At 51.4% G+C, this 21,877-nt stretch overlaps 10 protein-coding genes across 10 annotated transcripts; 5 read left to right on the forward strand and 5 right to left on the reverse strand.

Annotated features, from left to right (window-relative positions):
• Window positions 1–1,559: 1,559 nt before the first annotated feature.
• Window positions 1,560–3,014, forward strand: UHO2_00871 (uncharacterized protein; the record flags this gene model as incomplete). Its single annotated transcript, XM_041553339.1, has 1 exon — window positions 1,560–3,014. One exon carries the CDS (start codon window positions 1,560–1,562, stop codon window positions 3,012–3,014), a length of 1,455 nt encoding a protein of 484 aa, XP_041409273.1.
• A 417-nt stretch (window positions 3,015–3,431) lies between these two features.
• Window positions 3,432–5,096, forward strand: UHO2_00872 (related to ERD1 protein, required for retention of luminal ER proteins; the record flags this gene model as incomplete). The annotated part of the gene is made up of 1 exon (XM_041553340.1): window positions 3,432–5,096. One exon carries the CDS (start codon window positions 3,432–3,434, stop codon window positions 5,094–5,096), a length of 1,665 nt encoding a protein of 554 aa, XP_041409274.1.
• Window positions 5,097–5,177: 81 nt separating this feature from the next.
• Window positions 5,178–5,783, reverse strand: UHO2_00873 (uncharacterized protein; the record flags this gene model as incomplete). Its single annotated transcript, XM_041553341.1, has 1 exon — window positions 5,178–5,783. The coding sequence occupies one exon, from the start codon at window positions 5,781–5,783 to the stop codon at window positions 5,178–5,180; it is 606 nt and encodes a 201-aa protein (XP_041409275.1).
• Window positions 5,784–6,097: 314 nt separating this feature from the next.
• UHO2_00874 (related to NOP16 ### nucleolar protein involved in 60S ribosomal subunit biogenesis) lies at window positions 6,098–6,769 on the forward strand (the record flags this gene model as incomplete). Its single annotated transcript, XM_041553342.1, has 1 exon — window positions 6,098–6,769. The coding sequence occupies one exon, from the start codon at window positions 6,098–6,100 to the stop codon at window positions 6,767–6,769; it is 672 nt and encodes a 223-aa protein (XP_041409276.1).
• An 862-nt stretch (window positions 6,770–7,631) lies between these two features.
• On the reverse strand, window positions 7,632–10,622 carry UHO2_00875 (uncharacterized protein; the record flags this gene model as incomplete). Its single annotated transcript, XM_041553343.1, has 5 exons — window positions 7,632–9,001; window positions 9,152–9,281; window positions 9,377–9,407; window positions 9,519–9,700; window positions 9,777–10,622. 5 exons carry the CDS (start codon window positions 10,620–10,622, stop codon window positions 7,632–7,634), a joined length of 2,559 nt encoding a protein of 852 aa, XP_041409277.1.
• A 776-nt stretch (window positions 10,623–11,398) lies between these two features.
• Window positions 11,399–13,168, forward strand: UHO2_00876 (putative purine permease; the record flags this gene model as incomplete). Its single annotated transcript, XM_041553344.1, has 1 exon — window positions 11,399–13,168. The coding sequence occupies one exon, from the start codon at window positions 11,399–11,401 to the stop codon at window positions 13,166–13,168; it is 1,770 nt and encodes a 589-aa protein (XP_041409278.1).
• Window positions 13,169–13,295: 127 nt separating this feature from the next.
• Window positions 13,296–13,874, reverse strand: UHO2_00877 (uncharacterized protein; the record flags this gene model as incomplete). Its single annotated transcript, XM_041553345.1, has 2 exons — window positions 13,296–13,705; window positions 13,799–13,874. 2 exons carry the CDS (start codon window positions 13,872–13,874, stop codon window positions 13,296–13,298), a joined length of 486 nt encoding a protein of 161 aa, XP_041409279.1.
• Window positions 13,875–14,839: 965 nt separating this feature from the next.
• Window positions 14,840–16,405, forward strand: UHO2_00878 (uncharacterized protein; the record flags this gene model as incomplete). The annotated part of the gene is made up of 1 exon (XM_041553346.1): window positions 14,840–16,405. One exon carries the CDS (start codon window positions 14,840–14,842, stop codon window positions 16,403–16,405), a length of 1,566 nt encoding a protein of 521 aa, XP_041409280.1.
• Window positions 16,406–16,496: 91 nt separating this feature from the next.
• Window positions 16,497–18,683, reverse strand: UHO2_00879 (putative phenylalanine ammonia-lyase; the record flags this gene model as incomplete). The annotated part of the gene is made up of 1 exon (XM_041553347.1): window positions 16,497–18,683. The coding sequence occupies one exon, from the start codon at window positions 18,681–18,683 to the stop codon at window positions 16,497–16,499; it is 2,187 nt and encodes a 728-aa protein (XP_041409281.1).
• Window positions 18,684–19,907: 1,224 nt separating this feature from the next.
• UHO2_00880 (uncharacterized protein) lies at window positions 19,908–21,818 on the reverse strand (the record flags this gene model as incomplete). The annotated part of the gene is made up of 1 exon (XM_041553348.1): window positions 19,908–21,818. One exon carries the CDS (start codon window positions 21,816–21,818, stop codon window positions 19,908–19,910), a length of 1,911 nt encoding a protein of 636 aa, XP_041409282.1.
• Window positions 21,819–21,877: the final 59 nt, after the last annotated feature.

The following is a 21,877-nucleotide window of genomic DNA, read 5'->3' on the forward strand; positions in this document are numbered from 1 at the left end:
TAGGAGGGGAGACAAACAAGCACTTGGATACACCAGTAACAACATATACTGACACAAACTGGGCATCCAACCCCACAAATGGACAAAGGAGCACCTTGGGGTCAATAACATATGTGTATGGATGTCCAGTGAGTTGGAAGTCTCACATTCAAAAATGTGTGGCATTGTCAGCAGTCGAAGCAGAGTTTGTTGCTGCTTCTGAAGCAGTGCAAGAAGCATTGTTCTTCTCATATTTGCTCCAGGACTTGGAGATCACAGATGTTTGGCCCATGCTATACACAGATAGCCAGGGTGCATACAGGTGAGTAAAGATCCAGCCAAACATTGGAAGTTAAAGCACATCAACACATGGTATCATTTTGTTCATGATCATGTGCAAGAGGGCAATGTGGCAATTAAACATATCAGAACAGCAAACAATGTTGCAGATGTCTTGACAAAACCTTTACAGGGTCTCAACACCTCACAATTGGCTAGGATGATAGGGCTGGAGATCCTGCTGAAGGGGGGAGTTGAAGATGCATCAGCATCTCAAGCAAGATGCATGTGTCATGGCTGAGACACCAAGGTACAGGAGGCCCACTTAAGCAAGAAGCACAATGAGGTACATGATTGTTGTCATGGTGACAGCTCAGTGGTACCCAGTATCATAGCAACACAGGAGTACAAATGAAGTGACACATCCTGTCCTGGATAGGACTAGAGTGGTGAATGGAGTATATATATGTGTTTGTCATTTAGGTTCACACTATGAAAAACTAAGCATTACATAGAACACATGGCTGTGGTAAAGGGAGTCTGATCATGACCCCAATAATGCTGTATATTAATTGTTATCTTCAATTCAATTAGATGATTTTAGCACGTGACAAAATTTCCTGCTTTGAACGCCCGCCCTGAAACGAGGCTCGCGCGCGTGTATTTCTCTGTCTTTCTGCTCTGCCTTTCTGCGCTGGAATGTGTTGGTTTCACCTTGGACCCAATAAAGAGGCGTTCCATTTCGACGCGTCGATCCGGGCCAGGAACTCAACCTCAACCCAGGCTCAACTTGTGCAAGGGTAAAGCCAAGTCAAAGCCAAGAGCAATCTCCTCATCGACAGACCAACTTGGCATGCGATCCATTTCCTTTGCGCTTAGAATGCAAGTCGGCTGCCGTAGAGAGAGAAAAGGGTTCTGCTCTCCGACTTGCATGCGGTCGATCATGCAGTGTTGCATTTCGGTTTTCAGGGTTTGTGCCCAGGAATAATAACTTGTATACTCAGCGCAGAACACAGGCGGACAGAGCAATAGACGACTTCGCCGAGGCTCGTTCGTTTTGTTCTTCTGCGCTCGGCACCTTGGCCTGTATGCATGTGTGTTGCGCCGCCAGCACAAAGCTACAGTCATCGCAGATCAGCAAGAATAGCAATGTTGCCGGCACCCACGAGGTTCGAGCCCTTGTTGGTGACAATGCCTGCGGCTCTACTACTCGCTCCTAGCGAGGCACTCTCACTACTCTCACCACTCTCACCACCACCACCACCAACCCCATCTCAACTTCATATACTCGCAAAGGCAAAATGGTCAAATTCGTCACCTTCAACACAGTCGCAGTCTTGACGCTTGCCGGCTCGGCCATTGCTGCCGACATCCACGGCATGAACCGTTCCAACCAAAAGCTTCATGCTCGTCAAAGCTCTGGTTCCATCATGGCATCTGACTATCAGAACGGTGCCACTGCCCCTGGTGCTCGTCCAGGCGACGCAGAAGGTCAAACCGTCGTCATTGACAACGGTGGCGGTCACGACGATAACTCACAACGTGATGCTTGTCCTACCATCTTTATCGGTTCTGCCGCTGTCGGCGGTTCTTTCTCCACTGGTTGGACTGATATGCCCCAAGTTCTCGGTTTCGACACCATGCGCGACCTCACTGTAGGCAACAACATCGTTCAGCCTTACATCATCGAGCGTGGTAAAGACGCTTCCAAGGTCACCCGTGTTGTCATAACCCAGCCTGGTCTGCCACGCGATTACTGGAAGTATGCCAACTTGGTGCGCAACTCGTTGCTCTGTGCTTCCGTCAACTCCACCCTCGCTATCAACAGGGACGAAATTCTGATTGCTGCTCCTACTTGGTTCAGCACCAACGATGCCAGCGCTGGTTCTGCTGGTTCCAACGATCTTGTCTTCCGAGGTGGTGCTTGGTCCACTGGTGTTGATTCTGCTGGACCCAACGGCGCTTCCATCTCATCCTACGAAGCGCTTGACGGCTTGATCAACAAGTTCTTCGACAAATCCACCTACCCCGCCCTCCAGCACATCGTCATTGCAGGCCACTCGCTTGGTGGGTCTTTCACTCAACACTACGCAATGCTTCGCAAGTCCAACTCTGCCCAGGACGCCAGCATCAGTTACTTTGTTGGTAACCCCGGCTCCTACGTCTGGCCTACCTCTGATCGCCCTGTGACCAACCCAGGCGGAAGTTGTGCCAGCACAGCTAACCAATGGCAATACGGTCTTGAAGATCTCCCTCCCTACGGATCCGGTCAAGGTGGGGCCAACAGCATCGCTTCTCGTTACTACGGTCGTAATGTGATGTATGCACTTGGTCTGACGGATAACGAGGGCGGTGACAGTCACTGTGAGGCTCAGTACCAGGGTACTTCGCACTTGACTCGTGGACAGAACTTCCAGAGGCAGTTGAGACAGGCGAACAACGGTAACGTTCCCAGCAGCCACCAGTTCAACTACGTTGCCAACGTAGCTCATGAGGATTACCTCATTTTCAGTGATCCTACCTCGCAAGAGTTCCTTTTCAAAGAGGGTGGCCAGGCAGCGGGAAACTCTAGCCCTTCGGCAAGTAGCAGGGGTGGATCAGGCTCGAGTGCTGGTTCTACAGGAAGCGGCTCCGGGTCGAGCAGTTCTTCGCAGTCGAGCGGTAGCAGCAGTGGTGCCGAGAAGGTGGGTAAGGCTATTGGTGTCGTGACGGCCGTTGCTGCTGCTGGTGCTGCTCTTGCCGCTCTTGTTTCATAAGCATACAGTGTGTGCTTGTGAGAGGAGCAAGGCTAGAAGGTGTGTGGCTTTGCTCTTATCTGGCTATCCTTGGAATTTACCTTTTAACTCGTTTGCACGTTTCAGTTTTAGACCATCTGCTTGTCAATTGATCTCTTTGCTACCCGCCTTTCATCTGTGCTGTGTGTCATCCGCGCTGCGTGTCATCTGTCGAGTGATATGAGATCTATGCTGAGTGTTGAATGAAGTGAGTTTCCACGCGCCACGCGATATGCCAAAACTCAAATTTGGCGTGCACAGCCAAGTACAGATCGCCGGGCGCCAAAAAGAAAACAACACTTTCCACTTTGCTTTCCACCTTCTTTCCATCGTCTTTCACCCTGTGCTCTCCACCATTCTATCATCTCGATTAACCCGCATGAAGGGAAGGTAGCAAAGATGAGTGATCCAGGCTCATCAGCTCCCCCGATCGACAACGATCCCCTGTACGATGGCGATCGCGAGTTATGGTCCTTCTCCGCTTTCTTTCCACCACCGTATCGCGTTCTTCTGCTCGCATCCATCGGGTTACTACTCTTTGCGGTGAATGTCAAAGTGTTGCAACACAAAGGGATTGATCTGTTTGGGCTGTTCAGAGCGGATGAGGTAGAGAAGAAGCGCAATATTGGGGCTGCAGCTGGGAGTGGGGGTGGGGGGTTTCATAGGAGCACGACTGGCGCAAGTACTCAGTATGGGTCGTATCACAACCACAACTCCTCCTCCGGTACTAGCACGAGCAATGATGGACCGGGGATTCTGCCAACGACAGCACCCAGCAGGCCAACAGGAGGCGAAGCAGGGGTAGGAGGAGGGATGACAACAAAACCACTCTTCGCATTTGGTCTCTTCCAACTCGCCTGGTCTCTCCTTAACTGGGCATCGTATCGATACTATGTCGACAGCCTCAGCGGCGACCATAAGGGAAGGCACGCACAAGCGTTTCAAGGGTTCTGCGTCTCTGGTGCTGTCCTCGCCCTCCTCTGGCCAGGAAACCTCTTCTTCAAGTCAATGCGAAGAGCGTTCGGTCGAGCGATACTCGTCATCCTGTCACCCTCTCTCAAGCAGCAAATCACATTCGGAGACGTCATATTGGCCGACATCCTTACTTCTTTCGCCAAAGTATTCGGAGATGTTTGGCTCACCGCATGCTTCCTCGTCCCTCGCAAGGAACATCATACGTGGTGGAACGGGAAAGGGTCAGTAGCCGTACCCCTTCTCATCTCGCTACCATACGCGATCCGATTCAGGCAATGTATCAGCGAGTACTGCATCTCGCCTCCCATCCAAGGCAGGAATGGGGGAGAGAAAAGTAAACGACCCCTCTGGAACGCAGTTAAATACGCCTCTGCATTCCCCGTGATCTGGCTAAGTGCTTGGTACGAAGCGGACAAGGATCCAGGTGGACATCAGGGTGAATGGGTAACGAGGTACGTTTGGTGGTTGTTAGCCGTATTCGTCAACTCAATGTTCAGCTTCTGGTGGGACGTGACCAACGATTGGGGTTTGAGTCTGTTGCAGTGGCAGAACATGGGTTCAGTCGGGCAAGTTGCGCAAAATGCGGTACATTTACATAGAAGAGGGATGTCGTATATGCCTTTACCGCTGAGTGAAGAAGCGGAAGTATTGCCAATGGCCAGCTTTAGGCCTGATGAAAAACCCTCTTTCTCCAATTCCTCCGCTGGAACAGGAGATGGAGTGGGAGGATATACATCACTAGCTGTTCCCCCGACGACAAACCCCTCCGGCGGCCCCTCACGCACGACTACCAGAACAGGTCATAGGAGAAACCTTTCAGCAATGGAAAGAATCCTCCGTCCCTCCCCCTCCCTCCTTTTCCCCGCTTCTTTCTACCAAATCGCTATCATCCTGGATCTCTTACTTCGTTTCTTCTGGAGTCTCAAACTCAGCTCGCATCTACACCACATAATCGAATGGCAAGGAGGCGTGTTTTCGATGGAGCTACTCGAAATGATTCGAAGATGGGTATGGGTCTTCTTCCGCGTCGAGTGGGAGGTTGTACGTCGAAGAGAGCGAAACCGAGCTATGCATGCAGCTTTAGATTAGCTCTCCATACTCACGTGTACACATTGAATAGATTGGAATATCCTAGATGCATTGCTATTGGTTTTGAGTAAGGAGTGACAATTAGTCTGTTGGTTTATCGAGAAAACTTGGTCCTTGAGAGAGAAGTTTCCGCTCGAGATTCTGCAACCATTTCTGAAGGAGTGGCATTGTTTGTCTCTCCGAGTCAGGTGCGTATGATGAGAGGTAGGAGAATAAGTTCTTTGCGATCTTTCTTGCAAAGTCTACTGCTGTTGTTTCTGACATCGCTGCTACACCCCCTGTGCTCGTGCTCAAGGGAGTCTGCAGCTTCGCCATCTGCTCATCCACCAACTGGTCCGGTTCGATGCTTATCCCCAATGTCGCAGTCAGTCCTGCACCTCCTGCTGGTGTCGGGGTGGTTGGTGAGCGAACTTTGAATATTGCGCTTGGTTTTGTGTTCCGCAGACAACCCAAAAGTTTCCAGTCGCCGGAGGGAGAAGCTGAGACAGAGGGATCAGAGGGTATGGTGGAAGGCCAGAGGAGATGGACGGTAGCAGAGTAGCCAGGAGGAAAAGGTTGAACTCCGGTCATGAATACAACTACGTGTTGGATTGATGAGGCATCTTCGAGTGGGAAGATGCAGTGCGTTTCGTCGACTTGTTGCGGTGTTGATAGCGGTAGACGGCCTGGAAGGACTAATGAGAACATCTTGAAGCGCTCAACCTGTAAATTGGTGTCAGAGAGGAAGAGAGAGTGCGGAAGGAAGGTCGAAAAGGAGTTGGAAGAAGGTGGGGTTGGAAGCTGGTTTGTGCGGAAACAAAGGAAACTCCACCTTTTCTTTCCCGATTCTTCCACTCTCCCAATCGGGCGGTATCCGAATTCCGAATTTCGAGGATGGATTTTGATTTTGCCCCACGCAGAAGCTTCGAATTTTTCCCCCCTTCTTGGACCCTTAGCCACTACCACCACCTCCTTATACACCACCTTATCTTATCGCACCGCATAGAGAAGAGATTATCATTATGGCCAACCCACGTCAACGTCGCAAATCCCGCTCCGGCTCGTCCATGAAACCCTCCTTAAACGCCAAACGACAAATGAAAAAGCGACTCGCTCGAGCACCCACAGTCCACGGCGCCGACGTCCTCAAAGACAACTACGACCCCAAACTAACCCTCCGTCAAAACTATGCTCGACTCGGCCTAGTCCCCTCCCTAGATGTACGACCGGATACTGGTGGAACCGAGCGCACTCCCACCCAACCATCCACTTCTACCTCTGATCCAGACTTCAAACCTAAGAAAGGCATGGCGAAGGTCATCCGCGACGATAAAGGAAACATTCTCGACATTGTCGAAGCTAACTCTGACTCAGAAGAAGAAACCGCCTGGGGGAAACCGATTGCAAGTATAGCTGATGATGAAGAGGTAGAGACGTACATGCCAGCCGAGAAGGCGAAGAAGGAGGTGAATCCGGTGGTGAGGGAATTGGAAGAGATGGCAGCGAAGGCTGAACCGGTGGAGAGACATGCGAGTCAGTTGGAAGGGCAGTGGTTGAGGGACTTGGTACAGAAGTATGCGGAGGATACGGAGAGGATGGCAAGGGATAGGGGTTTGAATGTCTGGCAAAAGACTGAAGGGGAGATTAAGAGAGCGATTAAGAAGGCTGGTGGATTTGAGGCTCTACGTGGATAGTTAGACCGGGGTTCGTTTTGTATTTGTACCGTCGTTCATCACCTCTGGCATTCACACACTTGCTCAGACACTTGCAAGGATTGATTTCGATTGCACCGATCTTGCGAGTGTAAGATGCGAAGTAGTTGGCAAGAGTTACGGTCAAACGTAATAGAGTACTGGAGGAAGCGGCTGCGATCAAGAAAGCAGTGATACTTGTCAGCGCCGAGCCGCAGGTTTTGGAGAGGTAAAGAAAAAGTGCTCACCGATCAAAGAGGCCTCTTGTTACGCTAAGTTGACTTGTCTCAGTCTAACTTCATTTTTTGATAACATCACACATCTGGGACACACATAGTTTGTGAGAAAAGGACGTTCATTTCTGTGAGGTGCAAAAAGTTTCTCGGCGAGAAAGTTTACATGAATGCTACGAATGGCGACTGTAAGAGCAGAAGAAGCGAAGTTGCCAGGATCGATTCGAGAAGAGCTGCGTGAGAAGAGGCAACTAGCAATGGCGTTACTCATCTGTCTTTGACGACCAGTCCTTCTTCTGCATCTGATCAAAGCTGACAGCTCGGCCATTAACCTGTAGGATGCCCGTCAATGGCTTGTTCTGCTCCTCCTACAAGAACATCCAGCTTAGACATCAGACGTCTGTTCTGTTCTTCCTGGGAGCGCAGCGAAGACTCGAGCACTGCTGAGATTTCTTCCTGCGTACGGCACATCAAGGCAAAGGTTTGATCATTCAAGGTAGACATTGCGGTGTGTCGGTGTGATGGAAATGCGTGTACTGGGGCGATGGAGCTGGTTGCAGTTATCCAAACCTTATTCCGCTACCATCGTCCCCCTTTCGAACCCATCTACGCCGTTGTCAACTTTATCGTAGCTAATTGTAGCGTACCCAGTCTCCACTCTTCCCGCCCTCCTTTCTCACAACTTTCACCTCCCCAATCCGCATCCCTTTCCCGGCAATAGCCTTGACCATGTCCCAAATAGTCAGACAAGCGCCCATGCATCCTGTCAAAGCTTCCATTTCCACACCGGTTTGACCTGCTGTTCTTGCTGTGCATTCTACACTCATCCATCCTTCACCTTCTTCTCCATCTTCCACTTCTAGCTTCACTTCGACATGCGTAAGAGGGAGAGGGTGGCAAAGTGGAATCAGATCGGAAGTTCGTTTAGCAGCCATGATTCCAGCCAACTGCGCGGTGTGTAGAACTGGGCCCTTGCCAGATGGGTCTCCTGTGGTGCGGATGAGAGTGATGGCGGAAGAAGGCATGTAAACGCGACCCGTGGCGGTTGCGGAGCGGAGGGTGGTGGGTTTGGGAGAGACGTCGACCATTGATGCTGATCCAGAGGCGTCGATGTGAGATAAATTGCCCGGATTCTCTTGATTCGCGTGGAAGGAGGAAGAAGAAGTGTGATTGAGCATCCGAGCTACAGCTTGGGCGAACATTGCCTCTTCCGAAGATTCAGGCTGGGTTTGTTGTTGGATGAAAGCGCTATTCGCCGCGAATGCATCTGTTGCCGGGTGTTGCTGATGGTGCTGGGGTGTCGCGGTGGCGAAGTGTTGAGCACTAGTCTGCATAAGCTTCTGTTGTTCCTGCAGGTGCAGAGGAACAGCAAATTGTGCAGAAGACTCAGGGTTATCCGCAAAAGCATCTAGAGATGACCATGGCGAATCGTCTTCTTCCCCCGTAGCACCCATGTATTCGGACCATTTAGCACCCGCATCCCCATCCATACTAATCCCGTTCAAGTCGGCGCCGGATCCGCCCACTGAAGGAGGCACTTCAGAGAACTTTACTCCCGACAATGGCGCCATCGTTACATTTCGCTCTGGCTTACTGGGCCCTCTCACAGCCGCAGCACCAGCTTGGGCGAAGATAGCTTCTTCCATCTCTGCGATTGGATCTTTTGCCGCGCTCAAAGGTGCTACCGCATCCTCCGAGGATGGAGCATGAGGAGAGCCAGGATGTTTGACGTAGACCTGTTTGTAAAGCGATTTGTCTTGGAGATTCTCGAATGCTTTATCAAGGTCGCCCCATGGGTTGTCATCGTCGTCCTCTTCTTCCTCCTCTACCTTGTTCGAATGCTGTTGACGATGTGCGGAAGAATGATACCCACGGCGCGGAGCCATAAAACCAGATCCTTTCCGAACCGTCTTTCCGCAGCGTCGCATAGGCCGATCTTTGTTGCGGACACCTGAAGACGTGCGGATAATATTGAAAAGTGGAACGATCTTGGTAAGCAATTCTGTAGTGGACATATAGAAAAATGCTGCCCAACGCATGCTTACGCGCAATCAACCGCCGATGGTAATCATAGGCCTGTTCAACGACTTTGCTAACTCAGTTGGATCCTTCATTCCAGCGTGCTTTGCATGTTTTCTTCCAACAGCTGCACCGATCAGTTGCAGAAGCTGGTCGTCTGTTGCTGGTTGACCCTTTGAGCCTGCGCTCAAGGAGGGTATAGGGCCAAAGCCGGTGCGCATTGCATCGCGAAGACTGACTTCTGCGTTGCCGAACAGGCAGACCTGCATAAAGCGAGAGGGGAGAAAGGAATGGGTGGTGAGTGTTGTGTACGGAGAAGAAAGGAAGGGGTGGGGGAGAGTGAGGTTGGGAGACTAACCTTGAGATTACCATCCGCAGTGATGCGGAGTCTGTTGCACGTACCACAAAAGTTTTCCGTCATACTGTTGCAACGAAGGGGGTCAGAAAACGAGGTTAGTGAGATATCCAATGATTCCGGTCAGGGCAGGGGTAAAATGTACCTTGTGATGAAGCCGACAGTACCCTGATGACCAGGAACATGCCAATGCTTGGAAGTGTCGTTGGGATCGTCGCGATTGGCAATACGTTCAAAGTCCGGGAATTCGGATTGGATGGTCTTGACCAAATCCCTATACGGGACAAGTTTTTGCACTTGCCACTTGTTGCCGTCGAATGGCATGTACTACATCAAAAACAAGACGGCATCGTCAGCACCAAAGTCACCCACGGTCCAGTCAGCGAGAGGAGAGATGACTTACTTCAATGAACCTGATAGTGATAGGCTTATCCTTCGTAAACCGCACAAAATCAATCACGTCCTGCTTATCATTCAATCCCTTGATCACCACCACATTGATCTTGACACTCGGCATCTCTAATGCGAGAGCCCTTTCTATAGAGGCCATCACCGCTTCATGGCCTCTCCTTCTCGTCATGAACTCGAACTTGAACGAATCCAATGTATCCAAAGAAACATTCAGATGCGTTAACCCATTCTGTACCAGCGTATCCAATTTCCTTTTGCCCAGCGCGATACCATTTGTAGTAATTCCGATCTGTTCCAGCCCATGCTGTTTGAGCTCGTTCAGCGAGGACACAATCTGCGGTAGATCTGAGCGAACAGTAGGCTCTCCACCGGTAAGTCGGATCTTATTGACACCTTGAGAGACGAATAGCGATGCAAGGCGTTCCACCTCAGAGGTCGAAAGAAGCTCGTTGGAAGGTGTCAGAGGTACACCGTCCTCAGGCATGCAATAGAGACAGCGGAGATTGCATTTTTCGGTGAGCGAGATGCGAAGGTAGGTGTGCTGTCGGGCATGTCGGTCTCGCAGGACGTGGGAGGGGGAGGGTGGTTCGAGACGAGAATCGATTTCTGAGATTCGCTGACGAACTCGCTGTTGCTGTTGTTGAAGTGCGGAGATGGCAACCGAAGGGTCGTACGAGGAAGATGAAGCTTCTGCCCCTGCAGTCAGCGGTTTCGAGAGGGTTGACGTGCGCGAGTAGTGCCGTAATGATTGTGGGCACGCAGCCCCGCCCCCTGTGGTGCTGCGACGAATGACAAGCGAGGACCAAGCGCCTAGCCTACTGGGACCTGCAAGCGTCATGTTTGAGGCTAAGTGCAGCCAGCTTTAGCTTGCGAAAGTGCGAGGTCAAGCGAGTATCAAGGTAGATGGTTGGTGTGGATAGACAACGATGCGAAGAGGGAGATAAAGAGGACAGAGCGTCCGGCTTTTCCTTCGCCACGCGGAAAAGCGTCTCGGGCGACTCTATTTTTCCCACCGGAAGGTCGTCGTCAACCTGTTTTTTCCCGCTGTTCGAAGCCACGACATAACAGCCGTGCTGTGCTGAATTGCTCGGCCAAATCCGAATCAGCCAATCGGAGTGTCAACTTTATCGCAACCGAATCTTATCTCTTATTTGCCGCGGTAACCTTGTGAGTGAATCGCGCTGCTTCTGATTCGTCGTTGAACCTCAACCGCAATCTCGGACGAGCTCTGACGTTTCCCCATTCGACGCCACGCTGTGTTGATGATATCGGTGTCTGATCCGCTTTGATATGCTCAACGCAGGCTTACTCATCTCCCACGGTTCCTGACAGCCAAACAAGCTGTCTGTGTCTGCTTTTCTGACTCGTGCTTTGTCCACCTCCTTTTTCCCCTTCAAGCCACCGTATGTTGCTGCATTGATATGCGAACGATCCTCGATATCACCAACTATAATATACCCTTGCTCCACGACGTTCGGAACCCAGCTTGATAACCTCCCACGTCAGACGACAAGACTTTAAGCGCCTTGTTCTACACCTCGTTAAACCCATCGAATTTCTTCATCCCACCTCGCTCCTGCAGTAATGGAAGTCGAACAAAAAACCCGCGGCACGATGCCTTCAAAACTCGCCACCGTGACCACTCAACCCTTTGCTCATCCTGAGCCATCAACCTCTTGGCCATACGATTCCGACGTGCCCAGCTCGTCACACCGCAGCCCTCGCCAGCGTCTTTGCCGAGCATCACACAGGCTCAGCACCCGCCAAGGCTGGCTTGGGGATTACAATTTTGCCGCCTTCTGCCTACCTCGCTTGTTCCCCTGGAAACCATCATCCAAGCTCAATGGCGGAGCAGCAGAATCACCCTTCTACGGCGTACACGATGATCTTCCCATAGCAGTGGCTATGATCTGCGGCCTCCAACATGCGCTCGCCATGCTTGGAGGAATGATCACTCCGCCGATGATCATAGCTTCTTCTTTGAATCTTTCTGGCGAGACATCGGCATATCTCATTTCGGCAAGTCTCATCACATCAGGAATGATATCGGCTGTGCAGCAATCTGCGGTACCGCTTCCCTTCCTAGGTGGTAGGCAGTTGGGAACAGGACTGCTCAGTGTAGTCGGCACCAGTTTCACCACTCTCTCCGTCACCACTAGCATTTTCAACAATCTCTATGCGGAAGGCGTTTGCCCTTCGAACCCGGACGGCAGCAGAGCGGCCTGTCCAGACGCATACGGTTATCTCCTCGGCACAGCAGCTATGTGTGCTCTGCTCGAAATTGCACTCTCCTTCTTACCACCCCGGATATTGAAACGAATGTTCCCACCCATTATTACCGGCACGGTGGTAGCATTCATCGGAATCAAACTCATCGGCGAATCCGCGATCCCTTCTTTTGGTGGTGGTGCTTCTTGTCATGGCACTGACACTCTCTGTCTTGGCACTGACAGTAGGGCCTATCTCTGGGGCGACGCACACTACTTAGGACTAGGCTTTTTGGCATTTATGACCATAGTCATTGTCGAAATATTCGGCAGTCCTGCGATGCGCAACGCATCCATCGCCATCGGGTTGCTTTTCCCCCTCCTCATCGCCGGACCATTGGGATACATGTCTTCAGCACCCATTGACTCAGCCCAACCGATCACGTTTTTATGGGTGGAAACGTTCAAGCTCCACATCCATGGTCCTGCCGTTCTTCCCCTTCTTGCAGTCTACATCTCGCTAATGATGGAATGCATCGGCGACGTAACCGCAACTTCCGAAGTCAGTAAAGTCGAAGTAGACGGCCTTGCATACGACCGTCGCATTTCCGGTGGAGTCCTGGTCGACGGTCTAGCTGGAGTGTTCTCCGCCTTATTCACCGTCCCACCCCTGTCGGTGTTTGCACAGAACAATGGTGTGATTGCGATCACAAAATGCGCCAATATTCAGGCCGGTAGATGGTGTTCCTTCTGGCTGATTCTTTTTGGGATCATTGGGAAACTCGCTGGTTGTGTGAGGGCGATTCCACAACCTGTGCTGGGTGGTGTGCTGTTGGTTCTGTTTGGGTCAATTGCAGTTTCGGGGTTGAAAGTATTGCAGAATGTGACGTTTACAAGGAGGAATAGGTTTATTCTGGCGATCAGCTTTGCGTTCGGGTTCGGGACACTGTTGGCGGACGATCTGTTCAGTAATCTCTTCACGTATAGGGGTGGGAACAAGGCATTGAGTGGATTTTTGGATAGTGTGTTGATTGTTATTTCAACGCCGTTTTTGATCAGTGCGATTGTGGGGATGGTTGCGAATGCCGTACTGCCGTTGGATGAGGAGGATAGGAGGTTGCTAAGGGTGGAGCAGTCGCCGAGGGAGTCTAGTTCCGAGGAGAAGCTTTCAGCATAACAATCTCACAATTTTTGTATACTATCACGATCACAATCGAGCATTCAAACTAGTCCTTCAGATTACATGTCTTTCAGATTACATGTCCTTCAGATTACATTTCCATTTGAAGTACACTTGGACGTTCTTAAAGAACAAGAGTACCGGCAATAGCACTTCCAAGCAGAACAGTCAAGACAGCAGCAACCATGTTTACGGGCAACCCGTTGACGCTGCTACCCATAGCTGCGTTACTAGCTCGAGAAGAGGTAGCGGAGGCCGCGCTGCTGGAAGCATCGGAAGCAACCGATGAAGCACCCGACGAAGCGGCAGTAGCGACGCTAGAAGCACCGGATGCGGCGGAGGAAGCAATACTGCTAGCACCGGATGCGGCGGAGGAAGCAAGGCTGCTAGCACCGGAGGCAAGGGAGGTGGCGATACTAGCAGCGCCAGAGGTGCCGGTGCCTAGAGCTGAGGTGGCTTCACCGAAGAGAGAAGAGGCACCGGATTCGATGGTGGGTCCGATCCCGCCGAGGACGCTGGTTGCGTCAGAGAGGACTGTCAAAACAACCAGTGGGGAATAAGGCGGTGAGCAGAGTGTTCTTCAAAGTTTATGTGAGGATGGAGGTAGGCTTGTCGTCTGAGACTTACACTGAGCCTGAGTGCCGACGACAAGAACGGCAAGGAGGAGAGCCTGGAGGGTGATGGTCGACTTGGTGAACTGCATTGTGAGTATCTCGTTAATGTTGGTCTTCTTCGAAATTGTATGTAGAGCGTGTCTGAGGGGCAGACCAGAAGGTAATGGTGTGAGGATGAGGCCGTATATATGCAAGTCCAAGGTCAGGGGCGGGACATAGTAGCGATTGAATCAGCACTCCCCAAGCGAGCAGGTCGGCGGCAGTGTGATCATATGGCTTTCCCCAAACCGGCCACAAGACACTTGGCGGAGAAGCCCTGTTGTTTCCTAAGTCTTCTCATCAGCGGTAGTAACACAGCCGTAAAAATAGACTCTGTCTGCTCGCTCGAAGCCAGACGACATGATCTGCTGCGAAACCGGATGTGACACCCTATGAAGCAATGCATCGCTCAACTTGGTTTGTACATTCAGAGCTCACTCTGCCGTAGAGCCTGATTTAAGGTTGGAGGCGGTGTTCCAAGCAGTGCAGATGTCGCATGACGTGCACGCAGGAAAGGAAGGTACCTTTTTCGCTTCGACATCGTCATAAGACCTCAGCGCCGCCTGAACTTCTCTCCACACTTTTGTTCGGTTCCGAATCGCACCCACCCTTCTAACCATCTTTGGGTGCCAATCATCATCAGATAGTTGCTCGATCCCGATCTTCCTATTCCTACCGCGGATGAACGCACGGATGATTCTTGATCCGTCACTTGGTGATGAGGGTGGTGAGAATCGGCTGTGTTTGGCGTCTCTTTCATGGTTCGGTAAGGTCATTTTCCGCCGGAACCTTGTGTTAAGACCTCAGAAATTAGCACGAATCGGAAAATCGGTGTGAGTGAACAAGCTCATCGGGCCCCCGCACTTTCGATATTTTGAGCTTCTTTCTGTGGAGATCGCAATTCCCTCGCTTACTCTCGCCGAGCCAGCCTCAACTCTGTACCACCAACATCCTTCGTTTCTGAGAACAGGAACGCTGGTCAGCGCTCGTTGTCGGACTTGGATCGATAGCAAACATGGCCTCTCCAGTCTCGTCCTCCCAAACAACGCCTTCGTTCAATTCCGTACCCAGTAACTTGGCCGAACTGCGTACCTTCTTCTCCGACCCTCCTATCCCACCGAAAACTCGAGTACCAGCACGTGCTTTCGCCATAGGCTACTCTGCCAATGTCGTTCTGCATGGTCTACTTCCACTCGCACTACGCAAGGAACCAGCACGAAAAACTTTGAAGGCGTTCATCTCGATCAAGTCTCTCCGATCAGGTGCTGTCCTAGCTCTGTTCTCTGCGCTCTATCGCGTCCTCCTCACCCACTTGACCAGGGTGAGGCTGAACCTGCTCTCAAAGTCATGGAAGCAGAACGACCTGGACTATACCTTGACGCGGGATCGGGTCAAAGCTAGACTTGCCAAAATCCTCAACTCAGCCGCTCTAGTCCCCTTTACCGCCTCCCTCGCAGCTTCAGCCGTACTCGCTGCATTCCCCATCCCCTCCCTCCGCCGATCCATGGCGTTGTGGTTGAGCACAAAAGCAATCGAAAACCTCTACGTTCACCTTCGTCAAGTCAAATCCCGATCGGTAGCTTGGGTACCAGACTGGATCGGGGGAGCTTTCTTTTACGCCCTTGCCAACGGTCAACTTCTTTGGACTTTCCTTTTCGAACCTTCCTGTTTCCCTGATTCGTATGGAAGGGTGATTTTGGCTAGAAGCACATCTTACATACCTCCACGACCAGACGGTTTACCTTCCTCGATCCCCTGGCCTGCACCGAGAGATATTGCGGATGCTATCGCAACACTTTCCACTCCCACGGCGACTTCGGCTGCTTACCCCGCGTTTAAAGCTCCAGTTCTGTCCGCGTTGTCACCTTCGAAATATCCTACCACGAAGTATCCGCTGATCAATCCCGTGTTGGATTACGGACCTGCACATCCAGCACACTCTCGTTTGCTCTGTGCGCTTTTACACCCCACCGAGCCTTCCTGCTCGAAGAACTTTTTAGGCTTCTTCGCGAGGGAATGGCAAGCATCAGCCAAATTCGTTGCTATATTCACCGCTCTAACCCAGCTCATCTCCTACAAAAAAGTATCGAAAGATCCAGAAACAGCGCTGTTTAAATTCGCACTAGCGGTGGTACAGGGAGCAACGGTAATCTCGGGCAGTATCGGTACTGCTTGGGGGCTCACTTGCTTTTTCCAACGCTACCTTCCACGAACGGTGTTGCCGACCAAGAGGTACTTCCTAAACGGATTCCTCAGCAGTGTATTCATCCTCGCTGTACCGAAGGCAAGAAGAGCACAACTGGGAAGCTACGTTACAAGGCAAAGTCTAGATGCAGGGTTTGGAGTCGCAAAGAGCAGAGGTTGGTGGAAACCTATCCCACAAGAAGATACGATGTTGCTAGCTTTTGGATTGGCAACGTTGACGGCGTTGTACGAGACCAGACCGAAGGCTGTGGAGAGTTCGATTAGGAAATCTATCTGGTTGTTGTTTGGGAACTCGGCGACGGTGGATTTGGAGAAACAGGCTCAGTTGAACTGGACTCCTCCTAGTGAATTGGTGGAGGAGAAGAAGACTCAGTAACTTTTCACACCCTTGCACGCTTGTAGACTAAGTTCTGAAGGAATGCTAATGGTTTTCTATATCATCACCTCTCTCTGTTAGTGAAAGGGATCTACAGCTGCAAATCCTTCTCCAGCTCACTAAGCATACTATACAGCTCTCCGTCTCGAATACTAGCATAGATCACCGAAACATACCCTCCCGTCGTGTTCCACTGACTGAATTCACCCTTGAACTCGTTCAAATTCTCCTTTCCGTGCATCGGCACGCCCAACGTCTTCCTTACAAACTCGTACGCCCGCTTTGTCTTACCCAAAAGATGGCTGGCGTGACAAGCGTAGGGGTTGTCCAAAAACTCCACCGTCACATCTCTGTAGATCTTCTCCGTATCGGCAACACCAGCTGCACGCCACTTAACAATGTTCCTCAACGGATCAGCTCCACCACCGCTAGGCAACTCTGAGAAATATTTGACCAGAACCGAACTGGCATCTTGGTACGTTTCCACCAGACGATCGCGGAGGTCTTTTGAAGAGGTTTCGTCCAAGCGTTTGGACATCTGTTTGAGGACGAGTTTTGCGATTTCGGCTTGTTTCGCTTCATCCATCCATTCTCCAAAGTGCGAGTTGAGCGAGGCGAGGATGAGTGCGGGCAACTGTTCTGCTACTTTATGCTGCAGAGCGCGAATATCAAGTGCTTGGCAGAGAAGGTAAAGACTCCAAGCCTGAATCATACTCAAGCATTCCACTGCTTGAAGAGTCATCCTACCACTAATAAGCGCAAGTGAGTTGATGGCTTGGTTGGCCATCTCTGCGCTCTGAACATGCGTGCTTACTGGATTACCCAAGAACATGAGCTCGGAAGTGACACTCGCCAGTGCAATGTCGATACCCTTTGCGTGGAAGTTCAACGACAAATCCGGAGTAGACGCAAGGTTGGCGGGCAAGCCACGGTTCATTGCAGGGTTAACCAACTCTGTCATCTGCTGGAAAGTCATTTTGCCCATGGCGCAGAGAGCGAGTCGGATCTTTTCGACAGCATTGGTCATAGCCATAGCCTGGAAGTTTCCACCGTGGTGAATGCGACCGTCGCCATCGTAAGGGTCGATCATTGGGTTGTCGGTTGTACTGTTGATTTCGATATCCACCGATCGCTTGGCGTTCTCGATATCTTCCAGACCGGGTCCGACCCACTGGGATGCTGTGCGGAGAGTGTATCGATCTTGTCGAAGAGTTCCGTTGTCTTCGCTGAACAGTACGTGTTTTTCGTTCTCAAGGTGCTCAGCGAGCTGGGAGCCCGAGAGAAGAGCACGGATGAAGCGGGCGCTCTTGATCTGACCTGGGTGGGGACGGGCAACTTGGTGAATGAAAGGTGCGAAGGAAGCATCAGTTCCTTTGAGCGCTTCGACTGCCATAGCGGTAGTGAGTTGAGTGAGGTTGGCGAGTTTCTCAGCCTCGTACGTGGCCAAAGCAGCAACGGATGCGGAGAAAGCAGTGCCGTTGAGCAAGCCCAACGCTTCCTTGGGCTCGTATTGAACAGGTTCGATTGCGTACATACGGCATGCTTCGTCAGCAGTCACTTTAACCCTCTGACCGGATTTGGCATCGGTAATCCAACAGTAGATGCCCTTCTGACCAGCAAGTGCACCAGCGACGTAACTGAGCGGACTCAAGTCACCACTAGCCGAGATACTTGAGCGCACAGGAACAACAGGAGTGACATTGTTCTGAAGGAACAACTTTTGCATCTTCTCCAACACTTGCCATCTCACACCCGAATGACCCCTCATCAACGAGCTGAGCCTGACCACAATAGCACCCCTAACCCAAGCCTCGGGCATGACCAAACTCGTCTCGGTATCAGTCAAGGGTAGAGCAAAAGGCGCAGAACTCGGCTCGCCCGTAGGAAACGTAGATGGGACGGGCAACACACCGCACTGCTGCATCTGCAAGAGGGCTAGCTGCAAAGCACGGGTGTTGGCAGTACGCGAGTCTGCCGAACCACCAAAACCCGTGTTGATGCCGTAAATCGACTCTCCACGATCCAACTTGGCGATGAGGGACTGGACAGAATCATCGATACGCTTGCGAATAGCGGGGGAAGAGTCAAGGACGGGGACGTGACCGTATCGGGCGGAAGCGACGAGACCTTGGATCTTGAGGTTGTTACCATCGATAACCACTTGTTCGGTGCGAAAGGAGGAGGCTTTGCGGAGCTTGGTGTCCGAGGGTTGGACGGCGAGACTGGGACGGGTCTCGGTGGGGATGGGCATGGGGAGGACATGGGCGGTGGGAGCCATGATGGGCGATTGTTTGAGGGAGAGTGAATGTGACCGCGTGTGTGTGTGCGTGTGTGTGCGTGTGTGTGCGTGCGTGTGCGTGTGTTCTCGTTTGTGGAAGAGCAGAGGACGAAGGAGCGATATGCTAGGGTACAGTAGGGTTTGAAGTGGACACGATGGTGAGGGAGAGACGGTGAGCCAGGTGACTGTCCAGCTTCTTATATGATACTCATGAGAGGGCGCGGCCTCACCTCACTTACAAGCGGATACACGCGACTCCTCTCCACTGACCTTCGAACAAAGCTTTCTCGGTTACATTCCATTGTTATCGCTCCAGCCGAATTGAAAGCGCACAACGGTCCAAAGCTGACGCAGCGCAGTGCGGTCAAGATTGAGCGCAAGCAAAGGATGCGAAGTAGCCGATGATATCCGGCCTCTGGCCTCCCTCGCTCACTCAGGTTAAATGCCACGATTTTTTTGACAGGACGCAAACGCTTCTCTCTGGCTCTCCTGCAGTCAAGTGTGATTCTTGCGGAGAAATACGAAATACGAAAGAAAAAGAAAAAGAAAAAGAAAAAGAAAAAGAAAAAGGAAAAAGCCACGGAACTGCGATCTGGAACGCGTGCCGTTTTCGGGTTTCTCGTATTTATCGGTCCTTCGTTCTCCACAGCGTCACGAGGCCTGAGAGCAGAAGCGATAAGCAGCAGGAGTTGCAAGTACAGTAAACCGTGGGGCCCGATTGGGAATGAGATTTCATTGTTCCAAAGGCGATCCCGATTCTGCGACTGCCCGACCACAACAGCCTTGCTTCAGTGCTTTCGGTTGAAGGTGTTGCCATATAAAGTCAGTCATGATTCGAGATCAGTGAAAGACATTGCTTTGGCTGTTCCATATTTAGACTCAGGCCTGGCCGTGATGCCAACACATGCTTTGCCATTCTGTTTCAGGAATCCTTCCAACACTGCAGACAGCTCCACATGGAACCTGAGCGAGATCAGAATGATGGGCTTGTCGTCTGCTCTCAAAAGCACAGCAAAGAGAAGAGAGAAAGATACGTTTCTTCTGCAGATCTGTACTTCGCAGTTCTCTGTCGATTCGGCCGGTGCTCGGCAGCCGCTCCTCTCATCTCAACTCGACTCTTCACGTCGAGACGGCTTCGACTCCACAGCACGCACGCATCATCGCTATTAGCAAGGACCTGACGAATCGATGGTACTGTACAGTACTGTACAGTGATGGTTTCTTTCAAGCACCCAACTGCAACGAGCTCCACTCAGCAACACTCCCCTTCGTCCTCGTCGTATGATGAGCCCCTCCAACATTGTGAACACTCTTCGGATCCGCATCGTCCTCACTCTTTGCAATCACCCCACTTTCCGCTTTCTCGTCGTTCAACAACGGAGCCATTCTCCCCGACGCATTCATTTCATTGATCGGCGTCTTCTTCCCCCCTCCCTCCTTTCTCTGACTACCATCCTTCCTACCCCACCCACCACCGCCAGGAGTCTGAATCACAATCTTATCTCCCCTTCCCATTGGAGTTGAATTCTTCCCGCTCAAATTGATCACCCTTGCCTCCGCCTTTCCTTCCTCCTCTCCCTCTCTCAAATCCCCATCCTCTCTCCTCCGCTGCTTAACCCAAAGGTTCATCCCCTTCCTCGCACTTTCTCCTCCCTCCAACCCGAACGGCTGAAACACTCTCCTCTCGCTCAAAATTGACACCTGAATCCCTGGACTGAGAAATTCAATATTCCTCACCACTCCATCTCCTCCTCTAAACTCTCCCTCCCCACCCGATCCATCCCTTAGCGTAAACTCCCGCAGTACCACGGGATACCTTCGTTCCATAATCTCTGGATCAGTGATCCTCGTATTCGTCATATGCGTATGCACCCCTGAAGTTCCATGCCAATACGGACCAGCCCCCGAACCACCCGCAATTGTCTCGTAGTATCCAAACCCTTCAATATGGTTCCCTTGCTTATCTTTGCCTCCGAGACCGAAAGTGAGATTGTTCGTATCGCCCTGACTCGCAGCTGCAGCCTTGAACGCTTTCAGAACGACATCGGTGATCCTTTGACTGGTCAACACGTTGCCGCCCACAACAGCGGCTGTTTCGGAAGGGTCAAGCAGTGAACCTTTGGGAATTTTGATATCGATCGGTGTCAAACAGCCCTGGTTCAATGGGATCTCTACAGAAACCATCGATCGGAGACAATAGATGATCGCAGAGCTCACAACGGAACGGGGACAGTTGAAGTTGGCTGCTACTTCCGGTCCTGTTCCTTCAAAGTCGAATGTTGCCGAACCAGCGTTGGTATCGATAGTGACGGCAAGCTCGATGGGTGTTCCATCATCCATGTATTCCACTGCGTGCAACTTTTGCCCTTGTCGCTTGGCTACGTCTCGCAGCAATGATCGAACTGCACTTTCAGCGTTACTTCGGATATACTCCATATAGCGTTGTACCATCTCCAAACCCCACTCTGCTACGAGCATGTGAATCAAGTTGATTCCCTTTTGATTCGCTGCAATCTGCGCATGTAAATCGCTTTCCACATCTCTAAAACACCTCGTTCCCGAACAACCAGGATACTGTGCAGGCTCTTCCAACATATACCTCTCCAGTCCCTTCCTATCGAACTTTCCCTCACTGACGATCTTAAAACTCTTAATCCTCGCCCCTTCCTCAAAAAGCGTCTTGCTCGTCGGCGGCATCGAACCAGCCGTAATACCACCAATATCCGCATGATGCCCCCTACTAGCACAGAAGAAGATGATCTCATCCGAACCATCCGCAAAACAAGGCGTAATACACGTAATGTCCGGTAAGTGCGATCCACCAGCAACCGGCATATTCGCCATGATCACATCTCCCCGCTTCATTTTCTCCCCGATCGAAGCTAAGTGTTCGACTTGAAATTTGACTGCGAATGACATCGAGCCAAGGTGGACAGGAAGATGGGGAGCGTTGGCGACAAGAGAGCCATCGGGACTGAAGAGTGCACAGGAAAAGTCGAGTCGTTCTTTGATGTTGGTGGATATGGAGGTTTGTTGGAGGGATTTGCCCATGGATTCGGCGACGGACATGAAGCGATTGGCGAACAGGGAGAGAAGGATAGGGTCTGGACCCTCTCTCTTTTCCTCTTGTGTCATGGTGGTGATGGGAGAAATCATAGCTGACCTCTGAAAGTGTGCAAAGACAATAGATGCGA

This window comes from Ustilago hordei, assembly GCF_900519145.1.
Source record: "Ustilago hordei strain Uho2 genome assembly, contig: UHO2_contig_02, whole genome shotgun sequence".
Classification (NCBI taxonomy): domain Eukaryota; kingdom Fungi; phylum Basidiomycota; class Ustilaginomycetes; order Ustilaginales; family Ustilaginaceae; genus Ustilago; species Ustilago hordei.